Source organism: Bombus affinis, chromosome 14, assembly GCF_024516045.1.
Source record: "Bombus affinis isolate iyBomAffi1 chromosome 14, iyBomAffi1.2, whole genome shotgun sequence".
Taxonomy (NCBI): domain Eukaryota; kingdom Metazoa; phylum Arthropoda; class Insecta; order Hymenoptera; family Apidae; genus Bombus; species Bombus affinis.
In genome coordinates this window covers 5,065,266-5,089,285 of record NC_066357.1, presented here as the reverse complement: position 1 = coordinate 5,089,285, position 24,020 = coordinate 5,065,266, and the positions used below count along the sequence as shown (strand labels likewise).

At 35.9% G+C, this 24,020-nt stretch overlaps 1 protein-coding gene and 2 long non-coding RNA genes across 3 annotated transcripts in view; 1 reads left to right on the top strand and 2 right to left on the bottom strand.

Moving 5' to 3' along the window:
* LOC126923879 (dual specificity protein kinase CLK2) overlaps positions 1-24,020 on the top strand; it is a 42,066-nt gene that overhangs the window by 3,285 nt on the left and 14,761 nt on the right. The window contains exon 5 of the mRNA XM_050737766.1: positions 16,570-16,810. Coding sequence (XP_050593723.1) covers positions 16,570-16,810 — 241 coding nt within the window. The remainder of the gene's footprint in view (positions 1-16,569; positions 16,811-24,020) is intronic.
* On the bottom strand, positions 17,558-22,584 carry LOC126923930 (uncharacterized). Its single transcript, XR_007713350.1, has 2 exons — positions 20,344-22,584; positions 17,558-18,203 (listed from the first exon to the last, which is right to left on the bottom strand). It is a non-coding gene; the product is annotated as an uncharacterized LOC126923930 (long non-coding RNA).
* On the bottom strand, positions 22,675-23,990 carry LOC126923935 (uncharacterized). Its single transcript, XR_007713355.1, has 2 exons — positions 23,842-23,990; positions 22,675-22,876 (listed from the first exon to the last, which is right to left on the bottom strand). It is a non-coding gene; the product is annotated as an uncharacterized LOC126923935 (long non-coding RNA).

Here is a 24,020-nt window from a genome sequence, read left to right as displayed (position 1 = left end):
CCATTTTAATTCATATCATGATTTATATTCAAACTGACAACATATAATATAAAATATCTAATTTCACGAAATTCCCTCACACGCTTGGTCTGAAATTATTATTCATTGATTGGAAACATTATATCATATCTTACAAAATAAATTACCAACTAACACGAAAGAAATTCCATACTATTCACACAATCGGATCTCAGAAACTTCACTGTATACACTAAGAGGTAGTAGCTTTCAAGATATCGATCCTATCGTTTAAATAATATAGTAGAGGTTCTAACACGATCAATATCATGAGATATCCACTGTAAATTTTATTTTCAATGCATCGATCGTCCCGCATTAAATATTTCTCGTTTAGACATTAGATGTTCAATTTGATTGTATTTCGAGCACCGTGATTTAAAGAATAAATAGATCAGAAAAAGAACTCGTGATCGAACCCGTTGGAGTTGATTTAGTTGCACTGGCTCGCCAGAAACGCGGAAGGATTCTTGGACAAACGTGGTATGTCGCAGCAGCGCGTAGATGAGAAGGTGTTTTGTAGAAGTCGTCGCTCGCTGAGATCGCTTAATTAAAATGCCCTTAGATGGCAATTGCCATTACTCTTCTGAACTATTCTAACGCCGGAAAGTATTATTGAGAAACTGCTAAAGGAAATTTGTCGTACGAGGATTTTATTGATGCATACTTTGTTCGTAATTATTCAACCATCGTCGTGTTCGTCGAGATGACAATTATTGTATATTAATTGGCAGAAGAAAATTTAAAAGGCAAGAGTTTCGAGAAAATGCCATGATCTTATAAAACGGAATTATATTTGACGAGAGTTAGCCCAGAATGAAAATGGCTATTAACATGTTAGAAGATCAGAACAAAATTCATCAGAAGAATTTTATTATTTGTATGTTCTTGATTCAAAATTCTAGGAAGTTTAGTAAATTTGGAGCTTGAAATTTATATGGAGCAGATTGAATAAATTATTACAAGTTGTAGTTTTAAGTTTTCTAAAATTAATAGCTTAGATGGTTATTGTGATTGAAATGAAATAAATATTGAAATATAATCTTTTCCCTCTGAGTTAAATGCGACAGGATAAACTAATTATTTGCTGTAAATAACTTTGGAACTATCGTTAGGGGAGCAGAGAAGCTTTTATCTTATTTTGATAACTCTTATGGAACTTTGTAACATTTACTTGAGTTATTATATCTCATTTTGCATAGCAAAAGAGCTACGACGTTACGTGCTGCTTAAAAGTATCTGAATAGTTGATAGGATATAAGGCATGCAATGGTAGATAAAATGACTTGCGATAATTTTCTTTATGACCGTTGCAACTACGTATAATGTATCACTATGACGCGATAAAAATGATTTTTAAAAGTTAAGCTATCAGAATAAAATTGATGTCCGCTACTATGAAAGCTTATATAATTATTCTGCTTCTTGAACAAGTCTTCATCTTCAGATTATTTCATTTTCATATATATGAATCAATGAAAGATATAGTTGATGAGTTAATACTGGTATGTCGTTAATATAAACATTTTAAGGAAATTCATATCCATTTAAATGTCTTGATACTTGATATGAGGAAGTATATCTTCTTGAGTTTCTTATTTATGAGATATATCCATAACTTTAATTATGTAGAGTATCACAAAGTAACATTTTATGAAGAATAATGACTATGGTAGTAAAATTTTGTAATGATCTTTAGAGTTTATTAGAATTCCTTATGTAACAAATAGATGTCATTGTGTAATAGCACATTTTGCCTTATCTTTTCTTTTTTCTGTTTTTCTTTTTCTTTTCTTTTTTTTTTTTAGAAAAGTAATAAAACTCTCTTGTGAATCTCATTACATCAAATAATGTATTATTTGTTTATTTTTTCTGGATTTTAACGCAGTTCATTTTACTTAAAGTTCATTTAAATAACAGAGCTACTTCTCCGTTATTTAAGATGGCAAGATACTAACGAATAGAACATGAACAAATATTTTTATGTATGATGCAAAGAGCCTTTTCATATTCTTAAACAAACATCTAGAATAATTATGGAAAGATTTAAAAATCCAATTGCTGCTATAAATCCTGAACGAGTAAACAGTGTATATGTTTCTTCCTTACGATGTTCTTCAAAAAAGAACTAATTAATCTTGTAATGGAAAGACTTTAATCGTTGTTGAGAAAGTAGCAGCCAGTTACAACGTGTTTGCGCGTTCCAGTTTGTACACTTGTATCGCTAGAAAAACGTGCAATTTCTCTTCGTATCAATATATTATAAATTGCGTTTCGTGATGAAGTTATCTCGACTTTCGGCAATTTATGATATTGTAAATCGAATTTCACGACGCTGTAATGCAAAACCTGGCCGGAGAATGTATAGAATTTCATTAATATACGCGATGAAAATCAACGAGCAGATCGTTATCGCATCTAATTTTGGAAATCTTTGAAATTGTAGTGATAACCACGTAACATCGTATATCGACGATTTTCTTAGAACTTCTTAATGAATTTGCATTGATTTACTGTAGACTACGATTACTCTCTGAGCTTTATTTTTCGGTAAAGAAAGTCGTACGTTGTTTAGAAATAAACTTTTCACGGTAGTTTCTCTCAGAATTTTATTGGATTTTCAGCGATTTGTATTCTAAAGTTAGGTATTTTTTTTTAAATTAATTCCACTTTTCGTAACGACGTTATTTATAAACAAATTCCGTACCATGGATTCTCTTGGAATTTTAATATGTTTACAATGATTCGCTTTGAACTAGAACGTTTTATAATCAATCCTAATTTTTCATTGCCGGATGTCGTTCGTAAATAAATATTCACCGTGTTAGACTATTTAAGTATCCACATCGTGCGTTGCTAATGATTTCATGGCTATCAGTGAACAAATTATGGAAACGTGGTCTGGGAATTGTACTATTATGTTTGGAATGATTAGATAGCCTGAGACTCGATAAAGTATCATAGGAAATTTTACTGAAGATTTTCCATTCTAAGTTTATCAAATCTCTGGCATAAACGTAGTGTTTCGATTCTATCTCGAAGATTAATCGAGAAAAAGAAACCAAGCCAGGCCTTAGAAAATCGTGATAATGACATAGGAAGAAATTCGGAGAACAAAACACAATAGAAAGTAACAGAATTTTATATTTCCATTGAATTCGGGAAAATTTCATTGATAATTTATAATACGCGTTTCAAATTAAAAAGACAATGGTGAAACAGGATTTTACGTTTGAAAAACGCGCGGTATTTTCACGGTTGATCGATCGTGCATTTCACGGAGGATTTCGAGGATACGAAACGACCGATACGAGAGTTTAGAGATTAATTAAACGCTTAAAGCTTCTTCGTCCGTTGCCTTTAAGGTTGCATTTAACGAATAGTAGTAATTTCTCGTTGCAGTTATTTCCTGGTATCGCGTGCCGGTCGATGACTGATCTCAATTGCATTTCTTCGAAATTATTCAATTTCGAGATTCCAACGCGTTTCTTGATGTATTATACGCCCGATAGCAATTTGTATATACCGACGGTGTACCGCGATTTCTTGCGCGTTTGCAGTTGATCGTGATAAACGACCGGGAATAAGGAAGGAACGACTGAGAAACGTAGCCTCGTAGACGTTTAGTAATGCCATGGGTCGAGAAGATACCAGCGGAGAAACAGCTTCTTTGCATTTTTAGCTTAGCTAGTCATTTTTTGTTCCTTCGAAATGAAAGGATTTTTGCGCTTCTATTTAGAATTTCGTCATACAGTAATTTATATCACTGGAATTTTGGAATTATTTTATTAGAATTGTTGGAATTTTATTTCTTTCCTTTTGGTTGCTGATGGTATTTCTCTTTTTAAATGAAAAACTTTTTCGAAAGTTTCTTTAGCAGTTCTACCATTTTTTAATTAGATACACTTGTGATTTTGTGTTTGATTGGAAAACATTGTACAAGCGGTTACGTTCTAAGAAAGGAAGAGTTTATTGCTCGATAATTTGGCATTAATTTCAATAAGTAGAATCTTGTAATAATCTCGGTTGATCTTTACACGAAGAAAACTTCGAGAAAATTTGACTATTTACGGCTACCGCAGAGAATATTTCTCTAAAAGCTTGCTGCTAATGTATATGTAAGCGATCTTATAGCCTGTTTCCGTTGAATCATTTATCAGCACGTTTCGCTGGTTCTCGTTAACAAATGAATTGTCTGTAGGCGAGAGACAATCACGTGCAAGGCTGACCTATTGTATAATTCCCTCTATAAAATAGGATTGCGAATTATGTTTTAGTAAAAATTCGTAACACACTAGAAACCATCAAGGCAAGTCGTTAAAAGCCCCACAAGGCCCACTTAAAAAAAAAAGAAATTCCGAGAGTAATTATTTTGAGATGATAAACTACATAATCGTAATCACAGTAAATAATCAAGAGTTTCTACAAATTACGTTCTACAAAAGAATCCTTAGCCAGTTGGAGATGCAATTGGTACGCGTAAAATCTAAGCTTCCTAATTATCTTCAACCATAACGCGAGACCGTGCTCTCGAGTTAATTACCTTCGTTACCGGTCTAATTAATTACACAGCTGCACGCGTTTACGCGATTGAACGATAATAAACAAGGCTCCCGATGAAACCGTTTGTACTCTGGCAAATTGGCTGCCGCAACGATAAAAATTCTTAGTCCCCGTTTAACGTCGCTATTGTTACGTTACGATCTTTCTTGTGATTTTGTCGTAGCTAGAAAACCTGTCGTCTCTAATGAACGCTCGTTCTTACGCCAATTACGTTTTTCTTCTTCGTTTCTCGATCCTTGGTTTCTTTCGTAACATCGTACGACTCTCTGCACGATTAAGATCTTACGGTTGTGCGTGTTGGTCGTTGCTTTGCTTCGAGCAGAGAGCCGGAAAAAGAATTCCAAATTTTTAATGCGTTCTGTTCTTCGATATACGAATGAGATAAAAATTTGTCGCGCAAAATGCGCTGAAATTAAAAGAGATTTCAAGATAGAATTTTATAGATAGACTATGAACGTTTGAATCAGGAATTGTAAAAACGAATTTTCAATTTTAAATGAATCTGGTCGTTAAATATATAAACGGGACAAAAGTTTCATGCGCAAAATACACTGCAAATAGAAGAAATTTCGAGGTGAAATTTTATAAATAGATTATGAACGTTTGGATTCTAAAGAGAATTAAACATTTTTAATGAATCTTGTCCTTAAATATACAAACGAGGTAAATGGAATGAGGAAAGATTTCGAGGTGGAATTTTATGGATAGATTATCAATATTTGAACCGGAAATTATGAAAAGGATTTTAAATTTTAAATGCGCCTTGTCGTTTAATATATAAACGAGATAAACATTTATTGCATAAAGGAGACTGAAGTTAGAAAGGATTTTAAATGTTAAAAATAGATTATGAGTGTTCTTTGTGCATTTTGTAAAAAATTTAAAGATGCATGAACATGTATGATTTCATAGAATAATAGAAACATACAGGGTGAGCTACGTACAATTAAATCTTGAAATAGCCATAATATAGAATAATTTCAAGAAAACTTCCCCCCATTAAGGAAAGATATTTCTGGCTATATTATATCGATAAAATAACTCCAAAGAAAGAACAGATTGTTTAATGATACTTTATAAGCGTTACTTTTTCTTGAACCACAGATTGTAACGTATTGTTGTCATTGGAAATGATAGGTCTGTCAAAAGAATCTATTTTTCCTCGCAGCATAGAGCCTGTTAACAATAAATTTAACGCAGAGAAAACCAATCAAGCTTAGAATCTAGGTATGTAGGTCCTTGTTTATTTTCTCCTGGTGCTCTCTTTATTTGCCCATCCATCTGGAGGGCTCGTAAAAAGTTTCGATCAGCCTTGCAGTAATAGGGGAATTCCTCGCGAAGGGTGGACGTCAGCGTTTAATAAATGAGCATTGGCTTATGAATAAACGGTACGTGTCATAAATTGCTTTTTCATAAGGTCTCGTTTTATCTGGTTTAATCTGGTGATAATTGTGATACATAAAATTAATTTTTGTTAGTAATGGTTTCTAAAGGTCTAAGGTGTCGATGAAACCTGAAACGAAACGATGGAATTTCATTGAAACGAATGTAATACGAATTTTAAATATTTGTTCGGCGTCTTTTCTACTTTTGTTCGAGGATTTTTTCCGGCTTTTATGTTATTTTTGGTATGAAGTCATTTCTGCTAATTTTAGTATGACAAAATTGCTCGGTATGGTCAGAATGCCAACTGTATGTGGTATTTTAAAAGTAGAAATATAATAATAATTTATATATATTCAAATAATAATTAATTAAATCAGATAATGTTTGGAGTGATTTTTAGAAGTTCGAAGTGATAGAATGAGATGGAAATAGGTGCAATATAGATTTTTAGTATATTCATATTTATATTTTTATTTGGAAATGCTTCAAGATTTTTATGCTGCTAATAGTATCAAATAATTTCTGACGATTGTTGAATACCATTAAAGAACTGTCGGTAGAACAATATCGACGACGAAATATCTGATAAATGATTATTCGTCCGAGTATCGAAGAACGGTATGCAGCTCGTAAAAGGAAACGCGATCGCGAAACTTATAGAAGTATTTCGATAGCTTTCACTGATTTTTAATGCTGCTATAAATTTTCATTATAGTCGGTCTTATTGGAATTTCGAGAGAACATAAAAGGTCATAGTTGAACGTAAAGGAACATACAATTGTTACGGATCGTGCCAGATTTCACGATATCTACCGAGTCGAAAACGTTTACAGTGCTCTCATATGCTCGTCACATCCTTCACGTTTATATTCATGTCTCTCGTATACTTTAGCCAGATTGGTAAATAAAATTTGAACAAGCGTCCCCATAGTTTTACTTTAAATAAAAGTTCTAAAAATACCCTGCCTTTCTGTTGCCTGGGTAATAAATTTCAAAAAGTCTAAATATATTATCCTGCTTTTTTTTCCCTATATGGGTCAGTCTTTTCATAGTTTTATTAGTTCCAGAAATAATCTTCTTTTCTATAAGATTATACAAGGTGTGCTTGCATTAATAGACCGTAGTACGTTATGTACTTTGTCTAACTGGGCGCATTGCTTTATATACATATATAATTAAAGAGTTACCTAATCAATTGATTTTGCCACTCAACGAGGCATCCGATATTTCAAAAGGATTGAAACGCTTATATAAGCAAAGATATTACATAAAATTATTACGCTTATGCTGGTAGCAGCATCTCCCTCATCTCTGCAACATTTCATCTGTTCAATTACTTTCAATGCTACGTTTGCGATGGTAGAGTTACATACACGTTATTGCAGTATATATTATGTCAGCTGAGTATTGTCTACTATAGATGTTTATTTTCTATTATATGCGATATTCTGTTGTATCTTTGAATTCTCAGGAAATATGCTTCTCCATACCAGTATTCCCTCTCTAACTTTAATTTCTCTGGATATTATGTACACGTACAATAGCAGGATAGCTCTTTTAAATATGAATCGTTGTATATATTAGATGTGATACTTTAGAAAAAGCCTGTCCGCTAATAATTTAATTTCTCACAAGAATTGTAATTTTGTTAATTTCAAGGGGTAAAATATTTTTCTATGTCATGCTCCCCTTTCTACAAAGCATTTTAATTTTCTCGTTTCAAGCAGCAAAGGCTAACTTCAAATTGCCTCGGTAAATAATCTCCAATATAGTGTAAAATACAAAATAAAATTGTAAAAGCTATAACGAACGAGCAAATACGAAAAGGAAATATTTTTCACGTTGGAAATTTTCTTCCGCGGTAATCGTCGATCGCAATCTTCTCAAAGAAGTCTTAATTAACCGCGAGGCGTCTTTTAGCAGTTTCGATCGATACATTTCAATCCAAAAATACCCACATACGTCAGTATATATCTGCAAACGATCGTCGGTGTTCCAAATACGAAAGTAAAAAAGTGACAGCTTCGATTCGACTTATCTTTTACAAATGCGACAATGACAAGCTGTTTGTCATATAAGCGGGCAAGTTTTCGACGAGACCAAGGCCTTGGTTTCCTTCTTGGGCAAGTTGCGCATAAATCGTCTAACACAGAACAAAAGTTTCAGTACCAAGACCCGGGGAAAGCTCCTTCGAGCCGCGTTCGACCTTCGAGCTTCTTTTCAAATTCGTCGTTTCCTCTTCCTGCTCGTTCCGCACTACTTCGTTTCGACTTCCTTCTCCTTCAAGGAAACAACTCGTTCTTTTCGAACTTCCATTCCACAGAATCTTTGTCCACGTGTAACGTGTGACGCGTGTGTGACGTCGTTGGTTTCGATCCGACGCAAATTTCGCTCGTCGATCAGCCACAAAGTCTTCCGTAATATATTATTTTCACCATAGAAAACGCTATTTATACTTTGGACCGAGTCTGATCTCATTTGCAATTCAGATTTGTTAGACACGTGACTTGTTTTCAAGAAGTTCTTATCGATGGTGACTTGAAAGTTTGCTTGTTGTTCATTGAAATTGTACAGCCGTAGAATTTGCGAAGTATGAATTTGATTAATGGTGGTTTGAGGCTTGGCGATTATTTTCTGCAGCGACAATGTGACATAAATCCTCTATCCGAGATTATCTCTGTGGATATTAAATTCTAAATTGTAAACGTTAAGATCTAATAATTTAATAGTTTCAACATTTTAATAATTTTGTCTCCTTAGATTCTAAATAAGCTGCGTAACGAGGAGTTTTGAAAAAGAAATTGCCAGATTTGTTGAGGTTGGAATAATTCGTTTTATTTATAGTTTCTTTGTGCTGTCTCTCACTTCATGGAAAAAGTGACAATTTTGGTGACGCCAAAACTTTTACAATTTTGCCTTTAATTTCAATTCTACACACCGTATTCTTCCTGGACGCGGAGAAGTAGAAATTTATAGGTTGCGAATAATTAGATTTTCCATTCGTTTGCGCCAAAAATATTACTTAAATGTTGTTGAATAACGTACAGGTATGGCGCATAATATCAGCGTTCGGTAAATCACATGTCTTGAAGAAACTGTTTCTAAGAACGGCTATAGATCGCTTGGTAATTGACAACGTTCACAACAATGACTTCGCAGTGTTTGTCTTTAAGATATAAATAAATCTGTAAATATCTTAGATAGACTGCTTTTCACGGACCATGTTCTTCACGAAGCGAATGACAGTACAAAGAAACTGTAAATAAAATCAATTACTCTAACTTTGACGATTCTAACAATCTTCTACGGTTCATAAACCAAAGGTTACAGATCAAATGAATAAATAGAAGAAGAAAGTATGAAAATCTACGAATGAATTTGATCTACAGCTATCATACTTAACATTCTTTTCCGTAACACGTTGAATGCCATGGGGGTCACCGGTGACCGGCGCACCAAGATTAGTAGAAATACATAATTTGAAGAAATATCAATAGTTATATTTTTTATTTTTTTTATTGCTTAGTCCGTGCCTTTTGGCTTTGGACGAGCTTTCGGTTTTACATATCGTTTACCTATTTCGCTTCTTATATATTTACCTGCCCTCTTATTCACTCTATTATATTGCACTCCCTTAATTATTCTGTCTCTAAAACTATGGCAACTTTTTGCTTCCTTATTGTCGTTCTTCCCCGTCTTGTATTGCCCTTCTCTTCTCTATTATTGTTTTTGGTTCTGTTAGTCCTTCTCCAGTCTCGTTTAGTATATCAATAGTTATAAATTTTGTATTATTACCATCGTTACTACAATGGTGTGACGAAATTAAATGTAGTATAAAAGTTATAAAAATAGTTTTATTTATACATGAAATATAGATCTACTATGTGTGCTTCCTGACAGTGAACCTTAGTGAACAATAACCCTAAGGAAAGTATCTACCTGAAAGATGTTTGATGGCAATTAAGGGCCTTGACAGTAAAGTAAAAAATGCTAAACCTTGTGAAGGTTTTTTAGGATTATTGTGGGTCCAAATAATTATGACCGAGGGATGGATTATGGTTCGTGGTAGGTCCTGGAACGTAACGTATTTAGCCACGCGAAGGAACAGTATGAGATAATTGATAATGGCAAAAAATTCATTAATGTTGATTATACACCGTAACATATCTCTTGTAGGTAATATTTCAACATGATATGTATCTCATAATAATTGTGGCGCCAAAACTGGCGTGGCATTCAACGTGTTAACAAGCTTCTACTTAGCTACTCTAATTACTTTAATTAATTACCAAATTTTGCCATAGATATTAAATATAAGCATATTTTCGATAGAGCTAGTCCATTATATATTTATATCCAGAAGACTCAAGTATAATTTTAATTCAGTCCTTTTAAAAATCAAGAGAAAGAGACTCTCGAGATGACTTTATTTTAAGTTCTCTTCGATGATGTGTCAGTGAAACGAGGACTACAGGGGCTTAAATATAGTAACCGTAACTGAAAACGTTCTCTCGTGTGGTAAACACGCTCGTGTATAACGCACGACGAGGTATTTTTCGCATGCATGAACTATTTCGATCCTACGTTACGTCGATCATCAAGAAATTTACTTGTTTCGACTCGTACGAACGATAAATCTTCTCTTCGTTCGATCAGTTTCGATCGACGTTTGTTCTTTAACATATCGAAAGGCGATGATTCCATTGTAATTCAGGTGACAAGACGGACTGAAGTTAAAGGATGCCGGTCCTCTACGCCTCCATTCGTCGCCCTTCCTGGATACCAAGGTACGGTATATTTGAAATGTCCCCTACAACAGAACCAACGAAACCTGTTTAATAAGCGATTTATCATTGTTAGTCGTTTTATAGGTGTCTTGGATGCGGAGAGTGGAAAAGGTGTTGTAAATTATGTCGCACACTTGCAAATGAGAAATGTTTCTTTGTTCCATTAATGTTTCATCTGGACATACGTGCAATTTATTTATATATGTTTATTTATACACAGCGTAGGTAAAAATGTGGTAAAACCTTACCAAAGACACACGTAACACTTATCGTTTAAATAGGTTGTAATTTGTTAAGTTTATTAAGTTTATTTTACAAAAACTGGTGGAGCGTGAAATTGTTAAAATCGTCTCGCTCGATGATTATTCGGCGCTCCGTTTTATGTTCAAAAACATAATATAATCTAAAAATTGGAACAAGTAATGTCATTTGAAATTTGAAATTTATATATTGCACGCTCGCTTTTCGCGTTTCCGAGGGAAAACAGTTTTAAACGATACTTTACGATGAAATAAATACTTCTCTTGCGTTTATCATTGTTAACGCTATTAGAAAATTCATTGCAAATTGCGCATTGATCACCTTCAGAAACATAAAGCGACAAAGGATCGTGACAGTGACGAATGGATCGTTGTTCTTAAAATATATTCCTATGTACGTTAAATACGATAAATTTGTTGCATATAAAAACTCAAGTTTCATATGCAATATTCGTGCAGCGAGCCACTGGTATATTCTCCGTTCTTCGTGACTTCGATCCTGCTTCTATAACTAATTTCTACTTTCATTTCTAACAAAAACACCTATGAAACCCGAAGGACCAAACCACCAGTATCATGTTGTCTAAGGTGTAAATTTAAAATATAAAAAGTATAATGATTACTTGTTTCCATTTAAAACAATACCTTTGCTTCTGATAAAAACACGAACACTAAAAAATCAGAAACACCTAACCTTTCTCACACTAAAAAGCTACCTTCTCCAAGAAACTTTTCTTCCTTAGTCAACTACTCAAACGTTCTGCAACCCACAGCGCGCAAAATCGATCCAAACCACCCTCGCAAACCGCCTACACGTTAACCTTGCATCCCTCTAGTCGACGATCGTAACGTCAGAGAAAGAAAAAGGAAGAAAGTAGTGCGATAAACCGTAGACTAGACTCCCTCACGCGATTAAAAGTCGCCAGAAGAAATCGAAGAGAGAGAGAGAGAAACGTTGTTTGTTTTCTGCGACGATCCGCTGTGTTTGGCACGGTTTTTGGGGTGGGAGGTAGCGTTGCGGGTAAGAGGGCGGTTTTTGCGCATAATCCTATGACCTCTTTAGCGCGAGGATCCTTCGAGAAGGATACACGGAATGCGCTATCAATTCCACCTTCTCCCGTCGGCGTTTCGAAGGACTGTTTGGCCGTGTTCCAACGCACGAACCAGCAGAAAACTCGCAGTCAGAGGCGACCATCCGCGACTTTTCGCCGATCCTTATTGGCTTAGCATAGTTTCGTCGCGATGCCGTCTCGGTCCGCGTGATTCTTCCTCTTCCATACGCTCGTCACAGAGTGATTTACATCGAGAACAACTTCCTCGACGGAACACACTTCTGCGTCTCGTCCTTTTATTTTCTCTCCTCTGTTTTGTATCCGATGTTCTTGTCTGGAGATTGATGCGAGAAAGGCTGAGAGTTAGAAGAAGAGAATTTTCGCCATTCCACGCCGATCGAGGAGCGTAAATGTTGAACCGTTGCACTCGACACGCACCAAGATTTGTTTGTGGTTTGTACATAACGGATGATGAGCGAGCTCGTATCTTGTGGAATCGTTGGAGCGGTATATGCGTAGCGTGTGCGTGTCATGTTTGAACGAAGAGTGTGTTAGATCGTGTGTTAAATCGAATGGAAAGTTTCTCGATCTTCTGTGCGATGCAACTTGTTTGGATATTTATCTATCGATTCTGTTTTATTCGAATATCGTTACATGACTAGTACAAATATCGTAAGTGTACATTAGCAGTTACAATTATTCGGACGACGTCGAAAGTTGATGGATATTGCTTGAATAATTGTAATTTGAGACGCCGGATTTCTAACGAATAATAAACACGATGAAAACTGTTTCGTTGTTTTAGCGAGAAATCGTATGCGTGCACAGTAGCCAAATGATCTTTTATTAACTTTTATTAATTGGTTTTGGAAGCGTAGTAAAGTATAACAAGTGCTTACACTGTCCAAATAATTATGATTTTCATTTTTCAGAGAGTATCCTTAACTATTAAAGATTAAAGAACACAATTTTTCATGTTAATAATGTTGAAACATTCATCGCTTTCTAAGAACAAGAAGCTAATTACCTGTTTGTTCTACATTTCAAGAATTTGTTTGATCGACCAATAATTCCAGTATATTTTCACAATGAAACTGTTTGAGGGTTTAATATGATAATAACGCAGAAACTTTCCATTCAGCCAAATAACGTTGTTTTCGATTCCTATCGGTCTGTTTGGGAAGAAGGTATTGTTTGGTATTGAAGGCCACGATGTTAGGACGATGGCCGATTAAAAATCTTGGCAACTTCCTGTGCGTGAATCATCGTTAGTCGCGAATTTTCGAGCCTTTTTTGTATCACTGTGCTTCTCTTCTCTGTCCCACGATTTATTCGTGCGGGAACGAAATTACGCTTGCAGTTAATATGGCTTGTTAGAAGTAACAAACAGTAATACACCTTTCGTCACTATCTGAACAGTTCAATGCTTCTAAATTCTGTTTTGTATGCTTTTAGTATTTTTGTTTGCAATATGTACAAGGTATTTCAAGAAGGTCATAAAAATTTAAATATAAGTGCTACACGAGCTGGTAAATTAAAGAGTAGAAAAAGTAATAAAATTCACATTGAAATTTACAATTATTTATACGATCTTCTATCGACAAATAAACTTCTCACGTTTCGCGAGAAAATTCACAAAAGTTGAGTTAACTAGTTAGTTTGGTTTCCAAGAGACTTAACATATACGTCGAAAGAAGAGGAAAGATTGGATGGAGGCAATCTGTGTCAAGATGCATCTATACGTACTTGCCTTGAATTATACGGAGGATACATTGAACATCTACTTTGTATTCATTTCCGTCATACAAAAGTTAATATTTCTTTACTCTAGTACGTGTTTATGCAACTTTGCTTTTCCCTTTCACACACATAGACATCTAAGATACTTAAATATTTGCTGAACCTTTTTTAAATGATTTGTATTTTATATACTTACATTATATATAGTTTATAAACATCAAATAAGATGTTCTAAGGGAAAGTGTAATATCTTGAACTTTCGAAATGACTTTAACGAGAAACCTGTTCATAAAGGCTTGGAAATTTAGAAGAGAATTCTTTAGATCAGTGGTTTTACAAGCAATGGTATGTGCACCGTTAGTGGCGCTTAGGTTCTTTTGTATATAGTATACTTTATCCGATATCCTAGATCATAAATTCTTATTTGCACACAAAGCATACTTTTGTCAGTGGTATTGAAATTTCTTAAATTTTCACTTCATTTGCGCACAAAAGAATTGGAAGTTGTTGTTCTATAGATATTTCTATAATTGTGTTCTTCTCTTGAAGTAAAATATATTGCTTCCACTAAATTTCATAAACGTTATAGGGATAGTATGAAAGAATTGTTACTCTTATCAGACAGTGAAACCTCGTTTTATTGCGATGGAATTTAAACAAAAATAAGATTAGTAGATAACAAGATTACGATGTTTTCTTTGTTAGCGGGATATCGTTGCATATGTCTACCCTTTTAGAGATACCTGAAGATTTTACAGCTATGAAACGCAGTGTAGCGATGAAAGATGTAACAGCTGCGAATGTTTAACCTTGAAATTAGGATTTCTGCCGCGTTGGACTCGATCAAGACGTTGCAGAAGGCGTCAGCGAAATACTCTTAAGTGAAATGGTCTATTTGAAGCCAGACACACCCAAAGTAGGTCAACTCGCTGTTGCGCTGAAATGCTCCCGTGTACATTTTGCGTAGCAGACAGGCTATGCCTGATTCTCAGTCAACTCCGTTTGTAAATTAAATATATTCGATATTTAAACAATTTGGAAAATCATATCTAATCATAAACATCACCTTTCTTTTTCTTTATACACAATCAATCACAACATCTGACTATTTTCTTCTTACTGTATAATCTCATTTTGGAAGCTTGAGATTATTATCTTAGAATCGAATAGTAAATGTTCGTTAAGGATAGATTTCAAGCTATTTATTTGTTTATTAATGTATAATTTTACGTATTGCTTATATATGTTTACACGAGTACTTTTTGATATATACTTTTAAAATGTACCGCAATGTCTTTGAAATATTTACGAATACTTTGTAAAAGTTTATAACAATTACCGTTTTGCTTCGAGCGAACTGCTATCTTGTATGATAATTTATTCCAAATAGCTTTTGTTCCTTCTCTTTTCGTGTTTATGCTTTTAAAATTAATTAAGTACTAATGGGAGTTTAAAACGTACATAATCTACAGTAAACAGGTAATTTACAATTCGAATGTCAAATAGAAAGGTTTGGAAATTAATTAATCGCCAACTCTCTGAAATATAAATAACAATTGATATTTATCGCAAATATCGGTATTTCGTAAATCATTAAGCTATTTAATTCGCGTTAATTCATCGTGCGAGATACAATACAAGATCGTTGCGATAAATCAAACAAAGTTCTATTCAAGCAGATCGGGATATTTGTAAATTAAGATGTAGATAATCCAGCCGTTCTATCAGCTTCCTTATGCAGATCAAGTTACTTTGATATTCTAGCTACGTTTTAAAATATATACCTGATCTCTTAAGCATGTAATTAGAAACTGTCGCTATTATTTGGAGGAAAATGCACGTCGAAAGATCGTAAGATCTCCTTTCTCTCTTTTTTATCAGCCAGCTATGGATGTAGTAGAGTGAAAGCGAGATTGTTTCCAACAATTATGCCCGAGTTTCTAATTGTAGATTGCGTATGTATCAGAATTCACTATTAAAACACCGTATAAAATGTTACTTAAGGCTGAATTTCATTTAAAAGTTATTACGTGTGAGTATTAATTAGATGTTCTAATTGTTGGAAACACTTTTATTTTCATTTTAATGGTTTAAATTAGTGACAAAGAAAGATAAGGAAGTTGAGGAACATAATTATCTGAGAGACATAATCTTCTGGTATCACATTTTATTTCCAAAGATGATTTATTTTTTTTATCATTATCTATTATTGTTTATTCATACTTTACGCACTTAGATAAACTTTTAATCTTCTTTTCAAAATTTATATGGACCTATTAATTATCTGCAAAGAGAAGACCACATTAGGTCAGAATGTTACTCTTTTCTCCATATGAATCGCTTCGTTTCATCAACAGATTCTTTCATTCTACTCTCTCGTGCTTCAAGAGACTGTATAACCACTAATATATATATACATCAAGCACAAGACTTGCCATTAAAGGCCACTAGCAGATGAAACAACCTCTTAAAAAGAAGCTAGTACCAATTGAATACGTAGTTCAAGTATCTGAGTCATCAAAATTTACAGATCACTTTTTCTCAAACTTTGTATAAAAACAAATTTTCTCTATTAAAAATCACCGAACCATCCATTATCTATCATCAATTGTCATACGATTTTCCTGCATCACCATCCATTCCATTAATTTCTCTATTCTGTCAATATTCCATTCACGACCAATATCTCGCAGTGAACAGATTCACACGAACGCCTAATTCAGAGGCTGTGATAAACCTAAGACTAATTAGTGGCAATTTCAGTGGAGAGCGCGTGCTGAGGTCTCGTCAGCACGACCGCGGAACTAGCCAGGAAAGACGGTACAAGCGAAGTCATCGTCGATCACCGAGTAGCGGTCGCCAGCACGGCGGACATCGTGATCGCGATCGTGACCGTTTGGCGCATCCCACTTCATCTCGACGTGCAAGGATCTATCGTCACCATGCCTCGTCGTCGACTAGCCAGGATCGACACAGGCATCGTTCACCATCCTCTAGAAGTCAGGTGAGTCGAATGGCGCCGACAACCGACGCGGACGTCGTTATATTCTGCCCGATGTATCTTTAGATTTCATTTTGTTATATACTATTTGAGATCACATTTCCACGCGTCTGATAATATCGTAGAATATTACGGGGACAAAACTCGGATAGATGTTTAGAGAAATCGGTCTCGATTATTGTCGACCATTCCCCGCGGTCTTATTTACCCTAACACTCATTTCCTACAGTATCACGCTCAATGGCAGGTACTGTGGTACTCTTTCGATTAAAAAGATACTTGATAGCTAATATAATATAATATATAGCTAATATAATAATAGATAGATAACTAATATAATGTAATTTGAGGATGTTTATTGGTATGTATTTATATTTTAGAGATTGTTTATACCGATATAAGTATACTTTAAATATCCTTTATTTTTTGGGTGGTAAAATATTCTTTTTATTCAAAGATTAATGGTTTGAAGACTTGGTGGTTCCTTTCGTATATTCGTTGAATCTAGGTGTTTAAAGATGAAGAACATATATATGTATGTTTAACAAAGGCTGTACTAAAAAAAGAACTATAATGATTTTAAATAATCACATCTGCTGCAGTCTGCAATTAACGGGAGCAAAAAGTTCCAAAGTATGAGTAATTTGTCCTAATTTTTCTTCTTCTTTTGTAAATGTCGTACACGCAAGGGATGGAAAGTTCAGTTACCAAGATGTGTACAGACTTGCAAATAGTATTGCGCGTGAACTATTATATCGTGTGCTGCATATTATAATATATTGCGTGTGCATGTTTTAGAAATTCATGCAGGCTGCCTGTAGATATCAGAATCCTTATGCACGAACGCATACCTGTAAACAATGCCAATACAAACATTTACAAATATGTGAATTTTGTGTAAAGTATATAAAGTTATACTTGTGTACATATCTTTATCTTTTTATTTAAATACGCCAATTCTACAAAACGTGAATATAAATTTCTATATATCTGCAGACTATTCATAAAATCCTATGCAGAGACGCATACAAATTTTTGTCCGCAGATGTACATCGCATCAAGTTTCTGAATGTCTACAGACTGTTCATAAAATTCTACGAGGCATATACAGACTTTTATTTACAGACGTGCGTCATACGAGGTTTCTGTTCGTGAATGGTTAACAAAAATCTACACGTGGTCATACGCGCACACAATGCAATACACGATATAATGAATATAGATATATGAACATAGGATGTCTACACATGGTGTATACCTACACACGCCTTGATTTTTGCGGTTAGTCCATTATCTTCTCGCGAATTTTCCACATTGCATTCGCTCGAACGTAGATCTGGCGAATCATCCCCCGCGTATACAATTCGCTCCTCCTGCGTGTCTCCACTATCGGTATCTATGAAAAGCAAGGATATCCGTGTTGTCTCTTGCGCGTCTCGTTCGACAGAACTCTGGACGATATAAATACGTGGACATGAGCAAAAGAAAGGGACCGATCAAAGAGCAAAGAAGAACGGAATGAAGCGAGAAGAAAAAGTCAAATTCTACATCTATCTTAGGAGGTAGAAGGAACATAGCGATGGATTTTTGCGGTATTTGAAGACCGTCGATTATCCCATCAAGGAGCGAGCAATGATTTATCGTAAATCTGTTGAAATTTCATAAATTTGTAAAATCCATGTAGAAGAAATGGCGGCGGAAAAGATGTTAAGCGAATCTTTGGAATCCTTTTTTTACAGACAGAGTGTGATAGCGTAAATTGAGCGAGAAAAGTTAAAGCAATGCGCGAACGTAACCCGAGAGAAAATAGGAAAAGGAGGAAACGATTTAGTGGAAGAAAAAGACTGAAAAGAAGATAGAGGAAGATCGGTACGCGATGCACACATGGGGAATCAGCCTCTGGAGAAGGCCGCGATGCAACTAGCGCGGCGACGCGTGTACCCGGAGCAAATGCCGATGATTCTTCTTTCTTAGCCAGCGTCGGCTATTTTCGACCGGCGACTATTTTCGAGGGGGACTCGTCACGCGGTTTCGCCGCGGTTTTAGTGCGAGTTTGCGCCAGATGGCCAGCGCAACACCGTCGTCCTCCGCATCGTCGTCGGGAAACGCGCCGGCAGGGAAGCCGGTTCGCCGGAAGCTGAGGCACCCGCGTAAGACAAAATCATTCTTGCTCCTCCTTCGTGTCGGTTCCGAGAAAATTCCACCACGAATCACTCTGTGGCGGTCGAAGCCGATCGTCCAAACAAGAGGAAAGAAGCCAAGACCCCGGTAATGATCCGGACGTCGATCATCCAGATCTGAATGAAGAGAAATATTTCGTCTATACAAGTGGTACATAAAGTGTGCATTATCAGAGACTGTAGAAAACCAACAGATCTAGAATTTAGAAGAAACAGAGAGATAGAATCTAGAGGTACATATTTACACATCGTCGATTAAGGTAACTCGAGAGATCTGAGCGAGCTGACCCAGAATCGATCACAACCTGGATTTAGAAATACGCGTTGTTCTTGGCAAGATGCGACTGTGAGAGCGACACGAAAGCCTTGTAATCCTACGATACGAAAATTGTATTGATTTGCTACGGGAACAGAAAGGAAAGGAACAGATAGTATTGTTCACCCTGGATCATTCTGGAGGCTGGTGCGTGCGTGGCGGCGGCGGTGGCTTGGCTGACGGTGGACCACCCTCGGCTTCGTCCTCGTCGTCGTCGACGATGGCTAGCCAAGAGGTGAACTTGTTGATGCCTGGGAACCAGGTGTCGTGGTGGCCCAGGCAGGGATGGGAGCCTTGGGTGCAACGGGGAAATAACGTGGAACCCACCAGGGAACTGGACACCAAGCTCGACGTGACACCAGAGTCGAACGACACATCGATTTCAGAGGTAGTCAACGAAAGAATAGACATTTTTCGAATCTTCATTGCTTTTATTTTCAATTTTAGTGAATATTTTTGAATTACCGACAGTCGATAATGATGCAAAGATGTTTAATAGGGTTGTTCCTGAGATTTTCGCTAGTCGAGTCACTTTGTCCATGATGAGATATTTGTTGGATATATTTTCTATCGGTCCTATTCATGTGAATCTGTTTTCTCATTTACGTAAAATGACGTGTAAAGCAAAATCATTCAAACGGATATCTCGGTAGGTACATACACTGCCCAACTATGGAGAAACTATGAGCTTTTTTAATATACGTTGTTTCTACCATAGATCGATTCTTTAATCTGTTAGAAGGCCAGATACAAACGGACCCCCAGTAGAATCTCGTTCTTTAAATCTTATGGAAACAAAAGTACAGATTAGAATTTTATCTTTCAATTAGAATAAGATATCTGATTTCAATCGAATATTGAAATAAATGGCAGGATCCGAATAGACCTTACATCTGTTTGACGAGAGTTGACAAAACACTTTCTTCCTCCATAGTTGCGCAGCATAACTGTTACACCAACACAAAGACATAGGATCGTATTTTACGTCTGTGAAAGGGAAGGATGGAACGTCGTTGACAAATATCAGGGATAAAACTTACCTAAGCCAGAACTTAGCCTAACACGCGATTCGCCTACGCGTGTACTTGTTTCGGTTGGCCCTCTGCCATAGCGCGACAGCAGCAACGGTGACACGGAACGGGCCAATGAAACAGCCAAAGAGCAAGCGAGTAAAGCGCTAGTTAACCAGCCACTCGCGTTAACATTTAAACGAGCCGGCTGACGACTAGCCCGCCGCGAGCTTTCTAGCTCGCCTCTGCTCTTACGATGCGATCGTGGCGCACGCGTTTCACGCTTCTTGGTTATATTTGGCAGGCTCGTACGCACGACCACGATAAACACGCGTGCGAACGTCGAGCGGAGAAATACAGTTGGAGATCGCAGTGGTATGGTCGGTTCATCTTCTTTCTTCGCGGCCTTTGTTCTTTCCACTTCCTAGTTGCTTTAGGGATTTGATCCCAGATTCATTGGATAACTCTTTTTCGTTCACAAGTGATCGTTATATGATAGTTTTGGTTAATTTCAGGGTATTTGTAATTGTAATTTACATCGTATGCCTATCACGAACATTACTAATGGTATTTAAGATATAAAACGGAATTACCAATTTTTAGATTGGAATTCTGTCTAGAGTACATGTGAGGTTGTATGTCGCAATAATTCGTTCACTTCTTGACTTGTATCCATTTGTTCAAATTTATTTTCTCTCATTGGCACGATTAATAACTATGCACTGTTTGTATCATTTAAGAAGCATAGGTCGCACGCTGTGCGTCAGTAGTCGTGTTGGACAAATAGTATAGAATCGTAAACAATGCGTCTTACGATTATACAAGTTTTATAGAACGCATAGAATGTGTCATCGTTCGTGTCGAACAAGTATGTAGGTCGCACGCTGTGCGTCAGTGGCTGTATCAGACAAGTAACACGGGGCCATAAACATTGTGTCCCGTGATTACTAAATTTCATAAGACGCATAGGGTGCGTCATCGTTTGTATCGAACAAGTAGTATAGCTTGCACGTTGTACGTCAATGGCTGTATCAGACAAGTAGTATTAGGCCATAAACATTATGTCCTGTGATCGCTAAGTTTCATAGGACGCATACAGTGCGTCATCGTTTGTATCGAATAAGTAGTATAGGTCGCTGTGAGTCAGTGGCTCTGTCAGACAAGTAGTATAGAGCCATGAACGTCACGTCGTTGATTCGACATACAACTCTATAGGACACAAAGGACGCATAATCGATTGTGTCGAACAAGTAATACAAAATTTAGCAAAATCAGTCGAATAACTGTACGCTGTACTTATTCAATATCAATTTTTAATCACGCGAAATCAAATATATTTCTCAATGGAAAAACAAGTTCCTTATCAACCCTGTTATCAAGCAGATAAACATCGAAGCTCGAGATTCGGCCATGGAAGCTTAAAGAGGAGTAGAAATCTTGTCAAAAAAATATTCTCATTCTCAGAATGTACGTTACAGAATCGTTTCTAAGCCTCTTCTTCGTTGTAACACAGTCGTGTCTATGATGTGGAATTTGTTCAAAATATTTCACTGACTAAATATATATTTGCTAGCGGTGATTCTGTGGCGGATAGATGTTTTTAAAACTGGTTTTGAACATTTATCAAACAACAGTCACTGAACGAGACAGAGACATATTGTTCGTGTATTGAATGCTGTCATAAACGTTGCTCTTCTTTGTCGTTAAACCAACGTTTACGCGATATTTTCGCGCTAATTCCACCACGCTGGCTCTAAATCATCGCTTTTTTTTATTTTCCTCTCTCCCGGAAACGGCCGATGATGCACGCAGGCAGAAACGGTTTCCGTTGATGCCAGGAAAGTTCCGCGTGAAACGCGAACTGGTGGGCGAGAATCGAGCATGAACTGCGCCGTTATTTTCTAACGCGACGCGTATTTATACCACTATTTTGTAGGAAACCCGCGACATCGATATCATCGAATCCGCGACCTTGAAGACAAAAGGCCCAGACTTTATTAATAGTTCGCGAACTCTTCCACTGACCAACGTACTTCGCTGGTCCGATGTTTAGAATTTAGAATTCGACGATTTTTTTTACGAATAGTATACTTCGACTATGAAGGAAGCTTTCGATTAACGTGCAATTCACATTTTAACAAGAATTTGAAAAATGTTATGTTTGTTTCTTGATTTATCGACGCAGGAGGCTTATGATTAATAATCGATAGCAATGAATAGCAGGTGAATATTAAAATACAGAGAATGCACAATTGTATATAAAAAAATAGGAAGTAAAATACTTGTTACAACATCTAGAAACGAAAGAAAATTTTAGATTCCATTTCTTTACGTGGGTTTCAAAAGACAATTATATAAAGAGCCGCAGTCTATTAATAATCAGTCGATATATAACGATCAAATACTTTCCATAAAGTTGTTCTTTGATATCGTATGACGATTTTTGAGATACAGTATAGCCGATTTTTGTTTGCTTATGGAAGAAGTATCTGGCCGATGAGCAATTGGTGAACTGTTTCCTATGACGGTGTCCGGCATCTGGTCATTATATTACGAGAATCATCTGTGATCAGAAAGATATTTTCAATGATATACAAGTTACGATTAGTAGTATTAGGAATAATATACGACGTGTGGATGTATTCACCAGATTTAGATATCACTGCTTGAATATGCCAATATTTTTTCTGTCAGATTAGAACAACCTTCCCTGTCTGACTCATAATTTATGAATCAAACAACCTGAAGATAAAGTACTTCTCAAACAAAAAAAAAAAAAACAAAAAAATAGACCCACATGGTTCGATAAATGCAAATGAGAATTTTTTTTTATCACGTGTTAGCCCTTAAAAAGCAATTTTATCGTGATATTCTACCAGTGAAGACACGCTAATTCCTCTTCTACGCGGTACAAATCACTGCCTTCTATTTTTAATATTTATTCATTTATCGTAAACAAAATTACAAGACCGGAAATAAATAAATTCATTGCTAGACGAGTAAATTATTATTGTTGTAAAAGCGCAAGTATTTTCTACGCTATATATCAGCTTGTTTTCGTTAGGAGATATAAAAGAAATTGTGTCAATGTTGTTTGACATACCGATAAGTATATTATACTATCGATAGTCCATTGGGTTTTCACGACCATCAATTGCTTTTCGTTATTCGAACTTCTCGATAGATGATATTCTTCAAGGTGATGGTAAAATTTGTATTGCTTATCTATTTTGCCAATTATCACTTTGATAGTTTTACGATTCTCCGAATACTCGCATTGTTCATTAGTGGTTCGAGTTTCTTAACGAGTATGTTTACCCCCAAGTAGAAACATATCTACACGATGTTTTGACAACGTGGGAGGCCAATGACACGTTTTAGAGCATCATTGAAATTTAGCTTGTGCCTGCGTACAACGATCTCGCGGAAACTGATGCACCGTGTTCTAATTAAGCAAAATTAACTTGAAAGTTCTACGAATACCAATGAACGTAACGATAATAATAAACATCGATAGTCAAGCCATACCATACAGCATCGATAGCTCGCTTCTTGGGCTCCAACATCAAAATCTTCTCGATGGTGTAACGATCTCGCAAAAATCGATTCGCAGCGTTCTAACGAACCAAAAGCCAAACTAGAAATTCTACGACTACTAATGAACACCGATAATGAACACCAATAGTCAAGCCGTCGTACTATACAGC